We start from the raw sequence: 22,189 nt of genomic DNA, 5'->3' as shown, positions 1-22,189 counted from the left end.
ATCGAAATGGTAATTAAACATTCACAAATTACATATTACCAGTGTTGATAACTGTTTCTTAGCATAGCAATAACAAGTCTAGTGAAAAAATACAACAGATGAAACAGAATAGCAACAACATAAGGCAACAAACAATATCTATCTATATATATTATAATATATATAGATGACTATAATCAAGCTATGATGACATATGATCATGATCCCAATTCAGCAAAAGTCTCCACTAATCTCATCTCCACAAATCTCAAAAACGGAAAATCTAAAACCCATCAACCCGACGATTTTACTATCTCTCTTGTTAAATATCAGCCTTACTATCTCCTATCTCACAATTGTCCGCTTCCCTTCTATTTTATCGGTGATCTTATTTGCTCGAGAGTTTCGAGCTTCTGAAAACCGAGTGTTGTAATACATGTCCAAACCGTTTACCTATATGTAGATGGCAAGGGCGCGTAGGTAACGATAACGGATCCTATTTCGAGATTCGAAGAGACTCACATCGGAGTGATCCACGTAGCGGAGGCATTTGTCCTGGCAGGACCGTAGCCGTGGGGCCGGGCGCCCGATGTATAGCAGCTCCCACGTATGTTCGGTGACGCGGATGCCCCTCCCGGTCCGCAAGGCGGACTATAAAATTTCATTTCTGCCGGGCGAATGTCTTCGAATTAGCAATAAAGCAGTGATTCTCTTCCCCTCGCGACGGACAACGAGGCCGTGCCGCGGCGTTGGCTTCTTCTCGTTTTTTGTTTACTCACCAGCGAACTGGTTTTGCGGTATACACGCTCGGTTCCTACCCCCTCGCCCCGGCCTCGCTGCTTGGTCCACCTCTTCAGCGTCCTCATCCTCGTCCCCTGGGCCGTCTGACGAAGCAGGGAGGAGGGTACGGCTATTTCGGGGTACGCAAATACGCGGAGTGCGTGTGCGAGGGATGCTCACCGGTGAGCACCCACGGTGAGAACCCAGCAGCACTGTCATCGACAAAAATCATTTGCAGAGACGTCCACATCCGAGAACCGGGTGGATTTTTGCCGATAGAGGAGCTGGCGTGTGGAGTCCCGCATCCAGTCCTACATGGAGAACGTCCAGCGATCTTTAAGGACACATAGAAACATATGGTTGAAAGTCCAATTCGCGACGAAGCCCGTCGCACGCCAACCTTACCGACTCCCTCTGGATTCTTCCCGGAGGGAATATAGGCGGCACAACTGTTTTAAAAGCACGCGTACGTGTGCGTGTATCCGTGAGGTATTGTGTCGCGGTATGGTGTTCGCGGGTACCGGACTCCTCGACGATGTGAACGTGACTTACGTCTTGCTCGCTGAAACACGCGTTTCTGACAGGATCAAGGAAACTTCTGGTAACTAGAAGTGGGAATGAAAATTACTTTGGAGTATATTGAACGCTTTAAAAAGGACAAATATAAATTTGGTGAACGTGGCTTATGTCTTACTCACTGGAGTACGCTTCTTTGACAGCACGAAGGGAATTTCAGGTATCTGGAAATAGGAAGGAGAATTAGTTTAGAATATACAGGATGTTTTCAAAAAAATGTACAAAGATTTGGATATCAGATTTATATGTCGAGAAATAATACAATACAAAAAAATAGAATAGAATAGAAATAATCTACAATACAAAGGCAGGTGTTACAAATATCCTTCTTTTATTCCTTGTACTTCAAAGCACATCTAAATTCAAAATTTCTCTTCGACTCGACAAATTACGCGATTCTGGTCGCAACCACGTACCCAGAGACACGTGCAATGCAGTCAAGTTGCACTTTACATAGTTGCAGATCCTTATGCACATTATACGCATTATATACTATATGATCTAGGTCCGTGCGCGCAGAGACAAAGGAATGCTTCCTCCCTCCGTCCTCCGGCGTCCTTCCACCTACCGATCTACCTCGGTACCCCGTTCGAAGGGGGTACAAGGAGCTACGAAGGACGACGCGAGGCAAGGCAAGGGAGACACGGTAGAAGAAGAAGGGTATGGGAGGAGAAGAGGCACGCGGGAAGAAAGAAGAATAAGAGGAGCGAACCAGAGGAGGAATAGGCCATTCCACTTATACGCTGCTCGGATTCAATTAACTCTCCACCTTCTTCCCTCCTTCTTCATCTCATCGCGCTGCCCGGCGTGCCTCTGCGCCCTGCCTTATACAGGGTGTTCGTCTGCACGCGCACGTATCACCGTGACCCTTGTCAAAAATGTTCATTGCACAACCTGGACACACCTTTGTCTCATCCGAAGTGTTCCGGTGACATCGTTGACGAAACTTCGTGTCCTGAACTTGACGAGGAGAATGCTGCGAATGTTTGATGAAGGGATGCAGGAACTTTCTGGAAACTGGTTAACGACGTGGAATGTTAGTAGTATTTTAGATTTCCAAGGATATGTATTTCTTTAGAGACTTTAGTAGCTTTTAATTGTTAATATCTGTTTCCTTTGAAGTAATGCAATTTTTGGAATATGTGATTACATATTTGAAAGTATAAGTTTACTATATATAATATAAGTATATTTATATATGTAAGGGAATAGTGAAAAAGGTAGAATTTGTGCACTTTTTACAGAATACTTCAAAGCAAATTACAAGTTGAATATTTAATTGTTCCTCGTAGATTTGAACAAGTAATTTTCTGAAGAAATCATATAAGAATTGGCAGCTACTTGCTTTCAATCCTATAAAAATTAATGAATATAGCATGATATTAAAAAGGTCAATATTTTCTTATCAATATAAGTGTCAATGTATAATAGTCACCTTAACTTCAATGATGCGATCCCAATTAATTTTTCATGCATAATACGAGTAATTTTCCTATGTATTGATAGCAATAATAGCTAATAATACTCGCTATAATCAATAATATTTCCTGACGAAGGTTTCACGGAAGTATGAGCAGAGCGATCGCCACTCGACAAGAGCAAGGATGAAGACTCAGGATACGGTAGTGCGACGTCAACGGTCAGAGAAATGGATATTCCCGACAATGAATCGGTGTTGAATTTCTGAACGTCGTTTAACTGGACGTTATCCTTTCGCATAATCAAGCGCGTGCATGTCGTTGGCGATACCGATACGCACGCTGACCGATTATCGTGCTATAAAGCACGCAGTTCAGACGCCTAGTTTGACTTACGATCGTAATAATAATAATGAGCTGTTTTATTGCCACTATATAACATCCAACCGTCACGACGACAAGTTGTTGTCAATTCTGATGTCATTGCATGGCGGGTAAGCATGCATGAGATAAAGAGACTGTTATTTAAAATGTCCCAGCTGCCTATCACGATACAGCCACACATTAAACGAGTAATTAATGTATTAAGAATCAAACAGTTGCTGCTGTGTGATCGAGTTCTATGGATGTGTTTCATGTATCTTATCTTAATTGTTTCAATGAAATAATGTGTTTTCTTTAAATACAATTTGTTCCTTATCCTTATTAGTTTCGTGTGTATCTATTCATTCATCATTGTTTAAGTAATGTAAAATTTATCAATTGTTTTGTTTTCTTTTGGCTTGTTTCACATTCTTCCTTTCTATAGAATAAAGCGTGTAGATTTGTTGGAAACTAGGAATGGAGATTCGCTAAAAAAAATTGTAAATGGCATACAAAAAGGCTTATGTATTCAGTAAAAATTAAATTTTTTGTCGATTCATTCCTGAAAAGAACCCTGTGGGAAAATTATGCCGGGGGACAGACGAGCTTCGATCATTCGCGATGATCCAAAACCTCGTGGGCTTAAACATCATCCTCTCCTCGTGTGTTCGTTTGGCTTGAAATCACTTGTCCCGTGCTTCGTGAAGATTCACCCTAAGGGTCGATTCACAGAGTCTCTGTAACATCTTGTTAGAGCTTCCTCGTTCAATCTTGTACAACGTATAAACCTAAATGTACTCCAATCAACACATTTAAATAGCATTTTACCTTACAAAGAAACCTGATACAAACGAATCTGCAACTTGTTTCAAATAAATTATTTTATACATATACACGTGTTTCAACACGTTTGACGTAATCTCGATCCATCGATCTAGTTCGTTCTTGCAAGCAACGCGATCGAGGCCCAGGTTCCTTATCGTAATCACTTCTTTTTTCTTCGTTCTGCAGCGAAGAATCACGTTACGTTCGACCAACCCGGTGCATCGATGCCGCTTTATCGGCGAGGAATAACGCAGTAGTCGATCCTTGCTTAATAAACAGAAGAAGTGAACGCATTCGAGGGTGCAGCTATCGCTTGTTGCCACTAATATATCATATGTACCCATAAATGTTCGCGCGGCTCGGAACACTGAATAATGCTATATCCAATTTCCTTTACAGGGCATTTGAGTTAATGGAACGATAAATTCCCAGGACGAATGCCTGAAATTCTATTACCTTCGGATACCTTGTCAGTCTTCGACGCAAACACTCCTCCGAAACCTGTACATATATATCCGTGTAAAAGTACTTGTACGTGCATTTAGATTCTTTAGAGTGCATTTAGGTTCTTAGTTCTTCGTTAAGCGGATCAGAAGATTTCGTATATACGTTACCAGGCCAAACCAGGTGTCTCTATGAAATCATAAATTCGACGATTGTCGGCGGCATCGGAGGCAGGAGTCTCTCTGTGGCGGTCTTGTCGCGCTTGTCGGGAGATGAGAACGGTGCCTTAAGGCTCGCAACCTCTCCTCGAGACGAGATCTCTCTCCTCTCTCTCTCTTTGGTTTCCCACGAGAACCACCGCCGCCGCCGCCTTCTGGAATGTCGCTCTCCCCTTCTCCTTCTGTTCTGCTCCTCCACCGTCTCCTCCTCCTTCACCTCCTCCGATACGACCGCCACCACCTCCTCCTCTTACGTTGCCCCAACGTTCCTCCTCGAGCCACCATGTCCTCTCTCTCCTTCTATCGTGTCGCTTACAACCCCGGCTCTTCCCATTCTATCTCTTTTACTTCTCTCTTCCTCCTCGTCTTTCCTTCCTTTCTCCCTTTTCGACTCTCCCTCGCTCTCTCCCTTGATTCCCTCTCGAGATTTAACGGGGTGCATCGTGGTACACGCTATATCTGCCGATGCGACTCGTGATTAGGAGTGCATATGGGAAAAGAAGAACCTGCGAAGTTAAGGGGCCGTGTTTAAAATATTGGCGCGTTGATCGTGGTCTAAGCATTGTAGTCGTTCCTCCTCTGTTTCTTTTTTTTTCCGCCGCTGATCCCTCACCAGGCATGGGAATTGCTAAAACAAACTATCGTTGCAACACTCGGTTTAGTTTGAAAATTTGGTTTATTTCGTTTATTTGCTAACACGGAAGAATTATTCTAAATACATATACAGTTTGAATTCTGTGTTCCTCCATTAGAAATGAAAATTTAGGATATTAAATAAATACTAAAAATAAATAATAATAATTGAGAAAAAAGCAATAGAAGGGAAAGCGTTGTAATTGAACCGATAATTCCGAAAGTGTGACTCCAGTAAATGTCATGGTCGATGTTAGATTTCATTTATCCCTTCCATTCCTCTCCACTTCGCCAAATTTATTGATCCATAAACAAGAAACTACGCGTGAATCGCGGGAGAGTTAAACGTTGAGTAAGATACGCACAATGGTTTACGACCGTGAATTCTTTATAGCTCGCTGATTATATAACTTTACGCGACAAAGACCTTTTGGTCCATTGTGACATTATCTTGTTACTATCATTCATCTATAAACGTTCGTGCTTGCTGTGTTGCCGTGTATTTATTGCACTAGGTGCAACATTAGGATTCCCCGTAGCAGGTTTATACCATGTGAATCCACTGACCAAGAGCTTCAATTCTTAAAACCTTTCATTCTCCTTTCATCTCTCAATGAAACATACACGCACAAGTATATAAGTATATAAGTTTATGTGATAAATTCAATATGAGAGTTAAATACTTACCGATCATATTAATTAGATATTATAACTTAGATATATATAATTATAAAAGTATATTTATAAAAGCATCTCTATAAAAGCATAAAAATATATTTATTAGTAAAGTACGTTAAGATAAGTTCGCCAAAGCTTAAAAAATGTTAACAACAATTTTATATGTATTTCTTATCTACTTTTCAAGGCGAATATTTATTAATAATCATGAACAAAATAAATATGGTGAAGGAAACAGTAAAAAATAATTAATATATTAAATAATAAATTATATCTATAATAAATCTAACAATAAACTAAATAATAAGAAAATATTCCTAACTCATATAAAGAAAGATGGAAAGATCTAAATTAATAAAAGTATTATTAGTGTATGTTAAAATGTAACAAGAATGATGCGTCATCGATACGACCATCGCGATTCCATTTAACAAAGAACAATGTAACCACTTAACCTGTTTTTTGGCTTCGGGTTCTCTTTTCCCTTCAAAGTGTTAAATTTGTATTTAATTAATTCCCAGCAAATTGGTACCACGAACAATGTTTCATTTTACGCTCCGTTGGCTTACCACTTCGGCAGGATGTTTTGCGTGATACCAATCTTCTCCTTTTGCTTTGTAATTTCATCGTTGTTTGACGCCATTGAGATCGAATCGATATTGATGGAAACAATCGGCCATCCATGGTGGATTATTCTTTTAAAAGCAACAATTTCGATCTAATTGATGTTTATACCTAACCTCGAAAAATATTGTTCAAGGCAGCGTCTGCAATATCCCCATTGTGTTTCGGTATTCTTTCTCGAACTGGCGCAGAATGTCTCTTATTACACGTTTCGCTAATAATAATGGTGGTTTACACTTTGCTACCCATGTTTGTACCACACACCCGTAATAAGATGGTCGCCCGTTGCTGATTGCACGAAGGTGTGCGTCGATTACGTGCACAACGGGTGACACCTTTCGAAATTTACGATTTAAAATCCCCGCGACTTCTGCCTGACTGTAAAAAATATATGGTTCAGAATATTCCATTAGGTTAATCTAAAATTGAATATAATCAAGCTTTTTCAGGCTTTCTAAATAATTTTTAATATTAGGAAATTTATATTGCTTTAGTGACAAAATTCAAAACTTTGGAAATCGGTACTTTTATTACATTTTTATTAAACAGTCGCAGATCTTAAAAATCCTTTTCGTAAGTAACTTATTTCGTTAAAAATGCGTGTTGTATCTTTATTCTTTAATAACTTTTTATCGATATAATGAATACACGCCATTAATAGTCATTAGCAAAACGATAATCTACGATTCCATAATTAATAGATTTAAAAATCTCCTCCATAAGGAGCGTTCTGGACTATACTAAGGAAAAATGTGATGTACCGTTTACCTTAAAGTGTGTCACCCGATGTGTAGTGTGTTGTCCGAGTTAGCCCAGACGTAATACGAGATTGACCATATGAGGTGGCCACTTATGATGCCGGATATATACCATGTCCACTAACACCGACCAGAAAACACTAACACACGATCCTCGCTGCCATCGCTATCACGGCTTATCAAATTTAAGCCTAACGAGAGCGAGAAAACAGGTAGGCCAACGCCTGCTTCTTTTTCTCATCTTCTCCTTTCTCTTATTTGTCTTTGACACTATGGTCGATCTAGTCTAACAACTAATGACCAACGATCAGTGATGTGACAGATCGATTACTTCAATGGTGATGTTAACATAATCGATAAAAATGTTTTTATCTTTATTTCAAGATGAATGATGTGAATTTTTGATGTATTGTTACATTAGTAGCTCCTAATTCCTGTTAGTACTTGTAAAATTCTTATTTTTGTCTTCATTCTGATATACTTATATTATCTAAAATCGATGATTGTATCGATAGTGAAATTTAAATTGACAATTAAAAAGAAATGAGAACTACTGAAACAGTTTTACCCCGTGAGGCATAATATGGAAGAAATCCGCAAATCGTATTACAGGTCTGGTCGATAATGTAGAATACACATCACCATAGAGTGGTAAGAATTCTCTTGTAAATATCGACCGCTGAAATAGGTGGACCTGTCTTAAAATTAACTTAATAAATCATTAATTAACATGCATTATTTATGTATAATAAATTGTCTGATTATGTATAAATGACCGATTGTATACTGATATATGACTTTAGTCATATTTTCTTTTCTTTTTATTATCAATCACATTCAATAGTTTTATATCTTCTGTAGTAAATTTTAAAATTAATATATATATTTCAATTTTATATTTGAGTGGGACATACCTACATATAATTACAAAGAATTCCATCACTGATTTATGGATTTCTAATCAGTACAATGGCATCAAAAGATGATATACACGTTTCAAATTTACAAAACTTAAATATGATCATTCCTTCCTCCTTTAAAAAAGATGTACAATAAAATGGCTCTTCTCGATCACTTAAGTTATAATGATACTTAAGTTATAAAAGTCGCGCGAATATTCTAATGTGGAGGGAGAGATTCGTGCGAAAAAACTCTATCGTCCTACGTCTTCTTCTTTGTTTTCTTCGTACTTTTCGTGGTTTTTACGGTTTTCATAGCTGACGAGTTCTTCTTCGTCGATTTTCCAGCCATGTTCGCGTATTTGTCGATCAGAGAATCGAAGAATTTGTCAGATTGACTCGCTCTGGCCTCGTTACGGCTCTGAATCGCCAACGCCAAATTGTTTGCAGCTGCGTTTTCCTCGTTTTCGATCTTCAGCATCTTTTCCAGACGTTCAGCTTCCTCTGCTTCTTTCGCCCACTGGAAATAAAAATGAACGCCATTAATTTCCTTGATAATATGCAATAATTTTCATAATTAATTTACATATTTTATTGACATATATTTTTAATATATTTTGTTAGAAAATCGATTCATTCGTTTATGGAATAATTGTTATTTGGAGTTATTTAAAGAATAAAACATTTCTTTTCACAAATTTAATATTTCGTTATGGAATAACGTAATAAAATGTAAAAATATCTATTACAGTCTAGAAATTAGATATTTTTATTAGAAAAGAGACAAAATCTAACTATTGGAATTCGTGTATCTTAAGACCTTTTTCCTTATTTTGATGAACGCTTTATTCTCCCCAAATTCGATCCACATTTCTAAATTAACCAATTATGATCAAATTGCAAATTTCTATCGATTTGTATCCAACACCGCTGCTCTCAACCAAGTATAATAACCGTCTCAATTTTCAATTCTAATTCTTGACTCTGACTGCAATATTATTCAAACAGTGTACAGAGCGAATAATAATTTCATCGGAAACATCGAACACTTCTGATGTGGAGTGCGAAGTGTACGCAAAAATCACGGACTTGAAAAATTTTCGCGTAGAAAATAGAAACGATCGGTATTCCGCCAGAAGTCGAATCGAGGAACCAGATTCTTTATTATCTTCCACTTTTGATGATCCCTCGTTAAAATTAACTTGTGCTCGCTGACGAGCAGAAACGAAGTAGAAAGGCAACCGGTTCCGATAATCTCGAGGATAGGCGTATGGCTAGGCATCGAAAATAGGGTTACGCGTGTCGTCAAGTGCGCGTAATTAACTTATTTAATAAGTGTACTGGAGCTGCACAGCTTCAAATTTATCGATCTCTTGGTATCTGTTGCTGCTAGTTAATCGAGCTTCTTATTAACTCATTAAATGGATATAATAATTTCGAAACTAATGATTACGCTTCGGCTCTTTTTATACAAATTTCTATTTCTATAAATAATTCTAATTAAACAAATGAAGTCTATTAAGTGGAAATTAAGTATCTACTAACTACTATACTTTGAATATTTTGTACATTTTTGTATACTATGTGCATTTTTACAATTTTATGTTTTTTATAAATGCATAGAAATCCGCAGTCTACTGATGATATTGGGACCTGTAGTTATTAAGACTTCTTTGCCTGTTCTGATGAGCATTACATGCTACTGTAATTTGACTCCAACTTTTTGGAACACCTTGCAAATATCAGTCATTCGTAATTCACGATTATTATAGAAGCGTATAAATTAATTAGACAGCTTAAGATTAATTGAAAAAGTATTTATGTATTTTATATGTACACATCCAAGGAATATCTTTACGATCTACCAGTAGAATAAATCAATATATAATGATTCATGGAAGCATTGGACACTTACCATAAAAAGCTTCTATATACATATATACATAAAACATTTTCAAATTTCATTAACACTATAATGAGACACAACTACCATCATTATATTGGTAAAATTTAAACACAAGCTGAGAATGTATATAGAACTCATAAGAGAGTTATTGCAAACATAAATTTGGCGAAAAATTGATACAATATGAAAACATAGTTGTCTCAAATATATAATATTAATATAACTGGCTTCTCATTAATATACGATAATTTACTGTCCAAATAGTTCGACAATATTTGTGGAATGTACACTTGCAATAAATATCTTTGAACGTCTATATACGTTTTCCGATTCCCTTCAAATCTTGCCAATATAACGATGACAGTCGAGTTTCACTGTGATACTAACGAAATTTCAAAATATTTCGTATAACACACATAGTATACTGTTAAAGATAATTCTTTTAGACAGTACGGATTATCGACAAAACCAATATATCAATATATAATAGCTTGTCCAGATCACCCGCAATCTCAACTGATTAATTTCTACGTTTCGACAAATTTATTACAATATTCAACCTAAGTTGCATTGCGGAATCATCAGTTTCATGTTCGCACCAAAATACACAAAACTGCCTATACATAATTTGTTGTTTAGTTAAAAGGAACAGAGCCTTATAAATAGTGGGGTTCCTATAATCTTTGAAGCATAACACACGCCTGTCTCATTAAAAGTAGACGCGACTGTTCATGGTTCATGCTTGTTGATGATGTTCCATATTCCCAGTGACCTACTCCATAATTCGGTGCTGAGGAAATTCCGTTATTTATAATTTCTGGCAAGTACATCCGAGGAGCGGCCTAATGTTAGGCGATTACACAACGCTTCGCGAAATTTTAAATGCACTCGCTTATCGAAATGACATTCGACTTGAAATTCGATGAGAGAACACAAATCCATTGTTTGAGAATTGGCCTGGCCCAACTACGAAGGCAGTGACAAATTGACAGATCGACCTGACGCGAGTTATTCCTTTTACTTCTTCTTCGTGTATCGCTTATCTATAGTTTATTCATGAAAAGCGCGGAGTACAAAAGATAGACTCGTATACATAGTAAATTTATCAGAGGGTTGTATTAAGTGCGTGAATTATTCGCATAAATATATTTCTTTCTACGATCTTTTACTTCCTAGTGAATATATAATATCGCGGCAAATTCCCATCCTTCGCATATTTTTACATCGAAATTTATACGAAGTTTTAGATATTAAAGCTGTGAATGGAAATATCGCAACCCGAGAAATAAATATCAAAATTTTAAATACAGATATTCGATATAAATATAAAGTTCCGAGTCTAGAATTTACTTCAGGGCTTGTTAAGTAATCCCAATATTTTGATTATCTACAAAGCGGTTAATAAAATTGTATAAAAAAAATATATTTATTTGTCCAATAAACTCGCGCCACCGTTACCCTTTTCATAACGCGTTTTCTGCATCTATGCAAAAATGGCTAATCGTATGTAAGAGGAGACATTCTCGAAGAAAAGGCGGGCAAATAAGACAATTTTAGATTTCTACGTATTGAACAATCATAAGTACCAATTGCTGCAAACATAATAGAGCACCTCATTTTTCAATGCAGGAAATATTCTACCTATAGACGAGAATTCAATAGATCCATTGTAGAGGACAATTTGGAGAATCATAAATCACTACAAGAACTACCAAATTAACTAAAACATTCTAAATCATGTAATAGTTCGTAATCGTAGCTTCTCTGGTTTCGCTTGTTGTATTACCACAGTTAGGCAGTGATCTAATCGGCAAAATCTTGTTGCTTTTACCTAGATTCGTTCCCCTTGTCTGATCTAATTGTACGTGTGATGATACCAACACTTTGAAACAATTTTTAGATCAAGATAGGAAGATTTATTTCCGACCCGTTGACATCATTGTTATTTTCATGCAAAGATTCGTGCAACTAAACAAATACGTTTGTTATGTAATAATGATTTAAGAAAGTGCGACGGATGATCAATTTGTCTTTGCTGATTAGATTTTTAGTTCCAAATATTTTCAGTCACATTTCCCATATTTTATCTCATATCGCCAACATTCCATTTTCGTAAATTATTCGCTTTTATTTTCTCTCTCTTTCTTATTTGAAAAATTATTATTTATTTACTCGACAAATGCAACGTGGGAATAAATGAGGCTCCTTCGTGATCAACTACTTCTTCTTCTGTATCTCTGTTACAATTTTAAGATGGAGTCTAAAAGGATTGTGATATATTTGTTTAAGTATTCGAGCGAGCTGCATGATTCAAACGTCAAGCGGCGAAGGAACTATTATTATTACTGGTAGGAATTGAAATGCAGCTCGATACATGCCAATGTTAAACCTCAACCACCAGATGCGAAGCTAGCTGATCATAATGCCTCGTTTGTCCTCACTTCCTTGTGAAGCGCGTTGCATTTGAATTATGAATTAAAATAGAACGATGAAGATACACTGTCGACCATAAGGATTACGGTGCCTACTTACTATATTTATTGAAAAACAGGTTTTATTTTATTTGGTATCTTATATTATAAAATACCTAAAAAATAAAAGCAAAATGAAAAACATTCAATTTGTCTCAAATATTAGTAGGTGCCCTGATACTTACAGCCAACAGTGTATATTAACATACATACAATATATAATATCAAACAATGGAACAAGGTAAGAAAACGATCTTTCAGCTGAAATTAAATATGAGCTATCATTTTGAAGAAAACCAGAGACCCATTCATAAACCATCGCTTGATGATAACATCCATGTAATTACCATAGCTATTTCCTTTCCTTTTCTTTCTTTTTTTTTTTTTTTTTCAAACATACTCGTGTTATTGAAGCAATAATTAACCATGTCGAAGAAAGGTCAAAGATGCGTCACGTCGTGTAAACATCATCGAGGAAGATTGAAACGAAGGTCTGTCATTATCACCGGATAATATTAACGCGTTGTTAAACGAGTAGCAGCAGTCGTAACATCGATGGCTCTAGATCATCGAGAACGTTAGCAGGGTTAATTCTCACAAAATTCCAGAACGATGACTGGTCTCGAAGGAAATTCGTTATGCAACGGTGCGCGCTGCCTCGAACCCGATGACTATTTTCAATTATTTCGTGATTCGAGTGATTTCCGGAGCGCCAGGCTCGCGGCCAGATGTATCGTTCGCTCTAGACACTGGGAGACGAGGTAATTCAAGGTTGCGGAAGCGCGACCCTCTGCACTCGCTCGGATGCACGCGTGTGCACGTCAAACGTGGATATTTTGGCACACCTTTCATTCGCAAATAACTCGCCACAAAGTATTATCGATCAATTTAGCTATCGCAAAAACGAAGCGTTCCGTTAAGTCGAGACAAATTTTATTGGAGCAACCATTTACACTCCGGTCCGTAGGTCACTGGACACTTGTTTATTTTGGGCAAAATGATTGTTAGCACGTAGATACGATCTTCCGAACTGATTTTTACCGTCTACCCATAAGTCAGTCAGTCGAATTAAAATATGCACGAGTTTATACTACCATTAATTTTTATTACGAGATAAAGTTAGCTAAAGTTAGTTTTTACGTCAAATGTTGAAATTACGTAACGTCGAAAGTATCGTATTTGTAGACATTCTAACAGTCGTTTTGCTCAAAGTAGACAAATGTCCGATGACTTGTAGATGGTAATGCATATACAGGGTGTCCAATTTTAATCTATAAATTATTGATAAATTATCTGCTACATAAAGAAATAGTTCAGACAAAGAAGAAAGCGAATGGTTTCGAGGGGAACACAATCTGCTGTAATTAGTTGTTCCACAGATGGACGCGTATACGTAATACAAGATAACATACGCTTTTTTTAAATTTGTAGATCATGTATGTAATTTTTCATGCATAATCGATGCAGTTTATTATTTCTTGCAAAATAGCATTATAATATCTATGTCGAAAAATCACTAGTTTGGAAGATATTTTAATCTTGGCAAAACACATATATTTTCTTACATAGGAGCGAAGGTTGGAATTTATCTGTTTTATGGGTTTTTGTCTTTCTTAAATTGCATGATGGACAACATGAAATTGTACAAGTTTTTCGAAACTACACTTAAGTTAAAAATTAAAAATGATACTGGCAACGTCTATTTGACGGTATTTTTAAACAAGATTGTTTGCAATAAATGAGAGATCGTTTCTTACGAATGATGCTTCAGAAAATGGGAGATTTACTCGAATAGTGGGTACCCTACCAATAAATGCCTGGTCAATCAGATTCAAAATCTAATCAACAAATTCCAATTTTTAAATAAACGATATAAATTATTAGTTTTCGTGTATATTTGTGATACTCTTAATATTACTCATACAGACATTGGATTTGTTTATTATTTTAAAAGAAAGGAGAAATTTGATCGATGAAATAATTCATCAAATTTCGAACTTCTGTTCAATTTGACAAATTAATGGAATGTCAATCTACCTGTAAACTGAAAGAAATCCATCAGAAAAAGATTCTAAGAATCTGTCAAGAGCCGTTGTTTACAGATCGATCAGAAGATTACAAAAATAAGATCAAAAAACCAGAAAACCAAAGTTATATCACTCCTTCTAAAAACCTTATACCAGTCTACAATATACGATAACGATACCATAAAACTTCTAAATATATATAAAATATCGATATAAAATCGAAAAATCTCATAGATAGACCTCGCTAACTATAATCTCGAAAATGATCAAAAAAGAAATTCTTTAAAATTCTTGGAAAAAAGAAAAAGATAATAAAAAATAAACCAAAATAAATTCTACTAATTGTTGATACGTCTACGAAAAAAAAAAAAAATACAAAACGTAGAAATCAAACCGTGTTTTGTACTGTACTCTAACTCGCATTTCCTATCAGTTTCCTCAGTTTTCACGACGTCATTGCTATTACGCTCATTATGAATGCACGTGCATGCACTTGTTCAGATCGATAGATACCGAGTCCATGATGGACCCTTCAACCGATACGCTTCAAGATTTGAATGTCGCAATCGGGACTTCCGACAAGCGCTCTCGATGCCTGTTTACTGTTTAGAGCTGTCAAGAGAGCATCGATCAGTTAACACGAGTGAAATACACCTGTTGCAACGAAGAGAACGCGAATTTAATGTTGAATACAAATAGCTTTTCCAGTTGTGTATAGTTTTAATAAATTAATTCTTTCGCAATTAATTGTAAGAATTAATATTACACATTAATTTCTATTACGTAATTTACAGAAACGTAATAACATAACAACATAAAATAAAATACATTGAATTTTGAAAAAATTACACATAATTTTTCTAATGGAATATATAATTCCATTTGTTGTGGTGGAAACTCAACAGATCTCAATGATGCAAGAAAAATTATAGCATCTCGGAAGGACGAGTATAAAAACGGACTGATTCTTTAAAAAATGGAGTATCTCCTTAATATCCAATACGAATATGAATATTTTTTTTTTTTTTTTGACAGTACAATATGCTCTACCCTTAGCACCGTTAACCCCTTCGCATCTGCGCACGAGGTGTTTCTTGAATTGATTTTTACCCCAATCTATGGATAAGTTACGTCGTACCTTGCCCTGTTATGAGTCGATATTTCATCCGTTCATTCAATTCAAACTCTTCTTTTTCAATCATGAAAATTTTTTCGTTCCAATCTCTGACTTATAAATTAAACATTTGCAAAATATTTACTATCCTAATACTTTTTTACCTGTACAAATCAATATATAATTTCTAACTGTACTTAACCCTAATCCTTCGACCTAGAGTGACTTCTGATTCACAACTTTTCTCCTAATATGAAAAAAGAACAAATTTTTGAGATCTGCGAAAGATGACAATGTAATCCTAAAGTAATTCGTTTAAGCTATACAAAATACTTTAGCTAAACATCTCTGATTTCTCAGAAATCAACATGTAAGTTACTACATGTACATTTACGCAATTTACGCTTTACTTCACCATTACTTCGACCATTAATGAGTTAAAGAAGAAGAAAAAAAAACACGCAAGATATAACGTACGGTTCAAAGCATCGCATGTAAGCATCGCCGTATATTGCTGAGATATCTCGTCACAGATATGAAAGGGTTAAGCTCTTTGACAAAACACGAAACGCAGCACATCTCGATAAAGTACACCAGTCAAGGTCGTTACATAACGCTCAGCATTAGATTGAACGACATTAGTAATTATTTCATTAGCACACCGGATACATTGCATTGGCCCTCGTCGCTTGTTACTGTTTCAATTGATATTCAGCATCGCGCCCCGTAGATATCATATTTGGCGTTCCTCCTTGGCAAACAAACGATGCACATCTTCTCGATAGGTTTTAGAGCGTGCAGAACTAGCAAATAAACCGCTTAAGGTCCGACAACACGACCAATGTGACATGGTTGTAATTTCACAACAATGATGCTGTATGATTTGGTAAATTATACACATTCCTGTGCATTGCATCATTAAAAACATTAATGTACCAAACCATACAGTTTCTTCACCTGTACAGAATAACAATAAGATCACGTGGTTCGTCTACAACAGACCAAAATTAAGTCAATGAAACCACAAACAACAAGATTGCAGTATACTATACATACGCTTTGGGTTTTGCAGGCTCCGCGGTACTTCTGAAGAATCGATCAATTCGTTTGGTTCCTCTGACAGCGAATCGCGATAAACAAAGTCTTGAAAGTTGATCCAAAACCGAAAACGAACGAAACCAACAGCACTTATAAAATCACCCGATCTATAGTCTGCGATTAGATAAACGTCCTTCCGTTCAACTCTAGTTCGGTGCTTGCGAGAGCAAATACATCCGCACAGGTTCACGCAAACATTCGATTCGTCAACGAAAACTTGATTCATTGTCGGAGATTCCATCAGAATATACAGATAAATATTAAATAGCTTAACGAGACTTTTAGCTAAAATCCCTCCACAAGGACGCGAATCGCAAGAAGAACGGAAACGATGATCATCGTGATGGAGCTCTGGCTCGACGATGATAAACTCCTGGTTGTACAATTAGGCAATGGCTTATCGGTAGTCGTTTCAATTTGCACGATTGCCGATGTCCCTTCCTCCTGTTGTGGCCAATTATTCACCGATGGCGGTGAATGAACAGTGACCGCGGGGTCGTAGTACGGCGGTTGATAGACATTTTCAGGATGAGCAGGTTGAACCATTACAGTTGGTATATGTGGGATAGAGTGAATGGATTGAGTCGTGTATGAAGAAGGAACCGAAATTTCTGATGCTTTGTTTTCGATATTAGGTACAGATGTAGGTGGATACTTCTCGTTTGATGGTATACTATTCTTTGCAGACCAACCAGAGTAGGGATCCATAGAACGCTCTGTGTTAAGCTCCACATGAGGTGGTATTTGGCTCGATGCCAAAAGGACTGAGTTAGGTGGGTTTGAATAATCCGGCTGTTCTGTGTAATGTTTGTCTTGGTTTCTGTAGGGTGGATAGACCTCGTATTCGCCACCAGCACCGACGGATTCCGAGGTTCTTGGCCAAGAACTCAAGGTCGTTATGTCTTGGCCGCTGTAGTCCGTCATTTCACGTTGTGGATATGTTACTCGTTCGATTGGTGCAACGGTTCTTGGTGGAATATATGGTGCTCTTGTATCTTCGTCATATGATGGATTTGTAGCTTCTCCTCCACTTCCGTACAAGATTGTAGTTGTTCTCCAATATTCCTCTGGGATTGATTGATGATATATCATGTTGATGTCGTATGGTGAAACTGTAGTTTTTGCTCTGCTTTCGTAGGGGTCTGCGTCTGTTCTTGGAGTTGTTCTCCAATCTGGAGAATTATGTGGACGATAAACTACTTCTTCGGTTGTACGGAACGGTGGTGGGGTATATTGTGTTGTTGCAATTGGAGATGGTGTTATAGTTGGATGCAATCTTTCGCGGTGAGCAGGTAGTGGCGTGGACTGCTCCTCTATACTCTGTCCCTCTATGCTGCTCTCTTCATCGTAATCGTATGGTATTTCCGGATAAATCAAATCGTCTGGAATTCTACTCCATTCTGGATCGCTATCGAAACTTACTCCACGCTTCTCGAGAAAAGCACTGACAGCTTTTGGACACTTGAATTCGGAATTTTCACTCAGAAAGATTCTTTTTAATCCCTTTAAATGTGACATGTCTACAAGATTTAGGCATTCCAAACGATTACCAGATAGTCTTAGGTCGACAAGGCCGGGTAGATTTTTGAACAAGCCATCCTCAATAGACTCTATGTTATTGTAATTCAGGTCCAAGTACGTCAAGTAATTTAATTTTCTGAACCAAGACACCTTTATAGTGGTTAAATGGTTGTTGTCAAAGCTTAATTGTTGAAGGTTACTTAGATGTTCAAAGGCTCCCGGTTCAATGTCCATTATACCACAGTAGGAACATCCTAGGACCCAGAGATCCAAACCAAACCTTGAAAAGGTATCCGCAGTTATTCGTTGAATTGGCATGTGAGAAATTCGAATTTTTCCAGTCGATGCAGGAAGATTGTCCAAATCAGACAATTGTCCACCCGTACAGGAATATTCTATCATGTCATCGTTCTTTACCTGCTTGCACGCCCCTTGTACATCACTAACACTAGCACACAATAAAGCGCATAGGAATAGTCCGACGATGCCAACCATTTTTGTTAATTTTAAATTAATGTACAATTGCACTGTTTAAAATATCATACGTTTTAATTAAAGTTTTATATGAATATCATTATTTTGCTCTCATATGTTTGAATAACTTAAAGAATCGCAGTCATCGTGGTAGGGATTTTAGCCGAAAATTCTGCGACGTCTAGCGATCAGCTAGAACCGATCTAATTGTTCTGTAGACTGAATTCTCTCTTGCGTTCCCTCTTTACTTATTTACTAGTATTCCCCCCTCCCAATCGTACTACTAGTCCACCTCCTACTACTGCTTCCAATCGTGAACCAGTACTATGTATTGATAAAAATAGAAAAGCTTGAAAATAACGTACTGCTCACTTGTTCATCAGATCTCTAAAGTGATCTATAGCGGAACCGAAGGGGTGAGGTGCCGCGTTTAAATTTACGAGCACGTTGCCATTCGAATGCACATCGTTTACTTTCGACAAATTTGACATCGAGAAAATTACACTTGTTAGGTATGCACAATGGAAGTATGTAAAAAACAGAGTACTTACTTACCTTAAGTAATTATATGTAAGTATAATTTTTAGATCGTAGTTTAACTTATTAACATATTACATAGGTTTTAAATGTAATCATATAGAAATATTTAAAGTATTAAAAATTTCTGTTTCATAAGATTTTAACTGCAGATTTTTAAAGATACCAAAATACACAGAATATGCACGATACGCAAAAATATGTGAGATATCTAAATGAGTGTTTATTATAATATCTAATATGTGAAATTAAATTTCTGCTGACGTTTCATTTCTCTACTTGTGTTCATAAAAGTATAAATCTGCATAACTATTTGTAATTTAATTATATGAACGAAATTCATAGGTAACATTTTATATTCTGCTTGTTTGGTACTTACCTTGCGTTTTCTACGTTGCTTCTTCTTGTCATTTTCTTCTGTAAAAGCTTTGTATTCTGGAACTTCACCCTTCTCTATGAGACCTTGGATAATACTATGTAACCTTGGTTCATCATCACAACTAGTAAATGGGACAGTTTCTAAGATATAATCCATATCTCCTTTACCTATGCAAAGTAATTTTATTGTTTTAATAAACTAACTTTACTAATGTAATTTCTTTGTAAAAATTATAGAAGATTTACTCACTGTCCATATAAGCTCGCTTCAAATCTTTGATTTCTATTTCAGACCCTTTGTAGTTCTTTTCATAATTATTAATATCTTCAACTGAGATTTTTTTGAAGAGTGACTTCCAATAGTCTGCCCAATTTCTCATCATAACTTCTTCGCTTTCTTCGTCATATTGTCCAGACTGGTCATAAATCTTACGCTTCTCATTGTCACTGAGAATAGAATAAATTCGTCCAAGAACTTTGAACTTTTCTGTTGCTTCTGCCTTGATATCCTCCTCAACACGATCAGGATGTACAAGGAGAGATAATTGATGATATGCTTTTTTCACTAGAAAAAAGTTAAGAATAATTGTTATCTGATATATAAATGCAATTCTAACTTTCGTTTAAGAGGAACGTTACACTAAAAAATGTTTTGTTTAGAATCATAGTTTACATAAATAGGTTATGTCTACGTACCTTGTTTATCGGTAGCTTTTCTTGAAATTTTTAAAACTTCGTAAAAATCACGAGCTCCAAAATATTGCTCACAAAGATCTAATAAACTTGTCATGATTTTGAGTTTTTAACTACTCACTAATAAATATTGTTACACACTACACCAAGTGACAGAACTACAAGGTTATACGTTTTCGCGCTTATTTTCAGTGGGATACATTCAAATAATTTCGTGTAGTTCGCGACATCTAGAGTTACTTGTACATGTTAGATAATATCCATATTATCGACGTCCAATCACTTTTTCCTCGTAATTGCCATCATTGTTAAAAAATAATAATCATTGATTACGAACAAAATACATGTAATACGATTTATACCTGCCATTTCATTCTTATAAAAATATAATCACGGTAGCAACCAATTAGCTCATATTATTTGCTATATAATTCATAATTGTATCATATAATATGGCACAATTAGTAATTATATGTCATTTAAGTAATACAACCTCAAATTAAAAATATTCATCAGCATCGAACAGATATATCGTTCAACAGTATTTCCATTAACAAACGTCCAGAGGGATGCTGAAAAAGAAATAGATCCAATAGCCAGAAGGGCGATCCACTCGATAAAGTCCCGAACAAACCGCGAGTGGAATATTTTTCTATTTCGCAACGCTAATTTATTAAATCTATAATTATAAAACAAAAATTTCTCAAAATAAATCGCGAGGAGTGCTTTATAATATTTCCAATACTATTTAATTTGCTATTGACAAAAAAAAAAAGGAAATCGATGGTCATCGATGCTGCGGTAGCCCAAGGAAAGCAATCGTGAAGGCTGTCACTAAAGAAAAGGCAGGCAATCCCATGGAAAAAATCTGTAACAAGGCATGAAATATTATAATTTGTTCTTAAACATAACGTTAATAATTTGGAAAATTTGAAGTAGTGGAAAATTAATCTCTATTAATTCAAATTTTGAAGGCAATATTCAATTCAAGAATGACAAATTTAAATACAAAGAATAAAATTAAATGAAGCACAGATTACAAAATTACTTACATTCTAAGCTTTTGAAGCACTGCTAAGTTCTTTTCAGGAAATAAGAGGAAGAGTAAAGAGTGATAAACTTTTAACAAGATATGAATTATTATATATAAATAGTATGAATGAGTGAATCATTTTTTTATATGAATAATTTATTTTGAAAACCAGCTGATGATCGAACAAAAATTTTGAGATAATGAAATAGGAAACTCTATGCAAACTTTAAACTCTATTAATAATACAAAAGTTAAATTGCTAGTATACTCTAAATACTATAACGATTGGAATTCTGATATTAAAGTTTAAAATCAAATCTTATTTTTTAATTAATAATAATTAAAGCAAAAATTCTTACATGCTCAGTTTTGAAGCACAGGAAAAAATAGGAGTTATAAAAAAACTGAAACAAAACATGTGAAATATTATAATTTGTTCTTAAAAATATATCGTTCATTGTTTAAGGTAAGTTTAAGGTAAGTAAGTTAAGGAGTTTAACTGCATGAAAAATCAACGAATTGATTTTAATCATCCGTGGCGTTCATTTCGTACCAGTATAAATTATCGATTATTAATCGTCTGTGGCGTCTATGCTGTGAACCCCTATTCTTTCAATCACGTGACCAGCCAATAATCTGTACAAAAGAAAACCGACAATTTTAAGTAACTGTATGAAAACCAATAACTTATAATAATTAAACCAATTACAGTGAAACTAAGGGATAATAGAACCCAAATTCT

General features: G+C 35.9%; 1 protein-coding gene across 2 annotated transcripts; it reads right to left on the bottom strand.

Moving 5' to 3' along the window:
- Positions 1-8,157: 8,157 nt before the first annotated feature.
- LOC117230467 (dnaJ homolog subfamily C member 9-like) lies at positions 8,158-20,621 on the bottom strand. 2 transcript variants are annotated; one of them, XM_033487957.1, is made up of 4 exons: positions 20,418-20,621; positions 19,972-20,286; positions 19,723-19,889; positions 8,158-8,715 (listed from the first exon to the last, which is right to left on the bottom strand). In XM_033487957.1, the coding sequence occupies exons 1-4, from the start codon at positions 20,509-20,511 to the stop codon at positions 8,458-8,460; spliced, it is 834 nt and encodes a 277-aa protein (XP_033343848.1). In that variant the 5' UTR covers positions 20,512-20,621; the 3' UTR covers positions 8,158-8,457. The 2 variants fall into 2 exon arrangements, with proteins under 2 accessions (XP_033343848.1, XP_033343847.1); XM_033487956.1 differs by lacking the exons at positions 19,723-19,889; positions 19,972-20,286; positions 20,418-20,621 and adding an exon at positions 16,770-19,046.
- Positions 20,622-22,189: the final 1,568 nt, after the last annotated feature.

This window comes from Bombus vosnesenskii, unplaced genomic scaffold (genome assembly GCF_011952255.1).
Source record: "Bombus vosnesenskii isolate JDL3184/JDL3185 unplaced genomic scaffold, Bvos_JDL3184-5_v1.1 scf7180000013267, whole genome shotgun sequence".
NCBI lineage: Eukaryota > Metazoa > Arthropoda > Insecta > Hymenoptera > Apidae > Bombus > Bombus vosnesenskii.
The sequence above is the reverse complement of the archived record's forward strand: the minus strand, read 5'-3'. Positions and strand labels throughout refer to the sequence as shown.

Coding starts and splice junctions, on each gene's coding strand:
- LOC117230467 (XM_033487956.1), bottom strand. CDS start 18,827: ATGGTTGGCATCGTCGGACTATTCCTATGCGCTTTATTGTGTGCTAGT.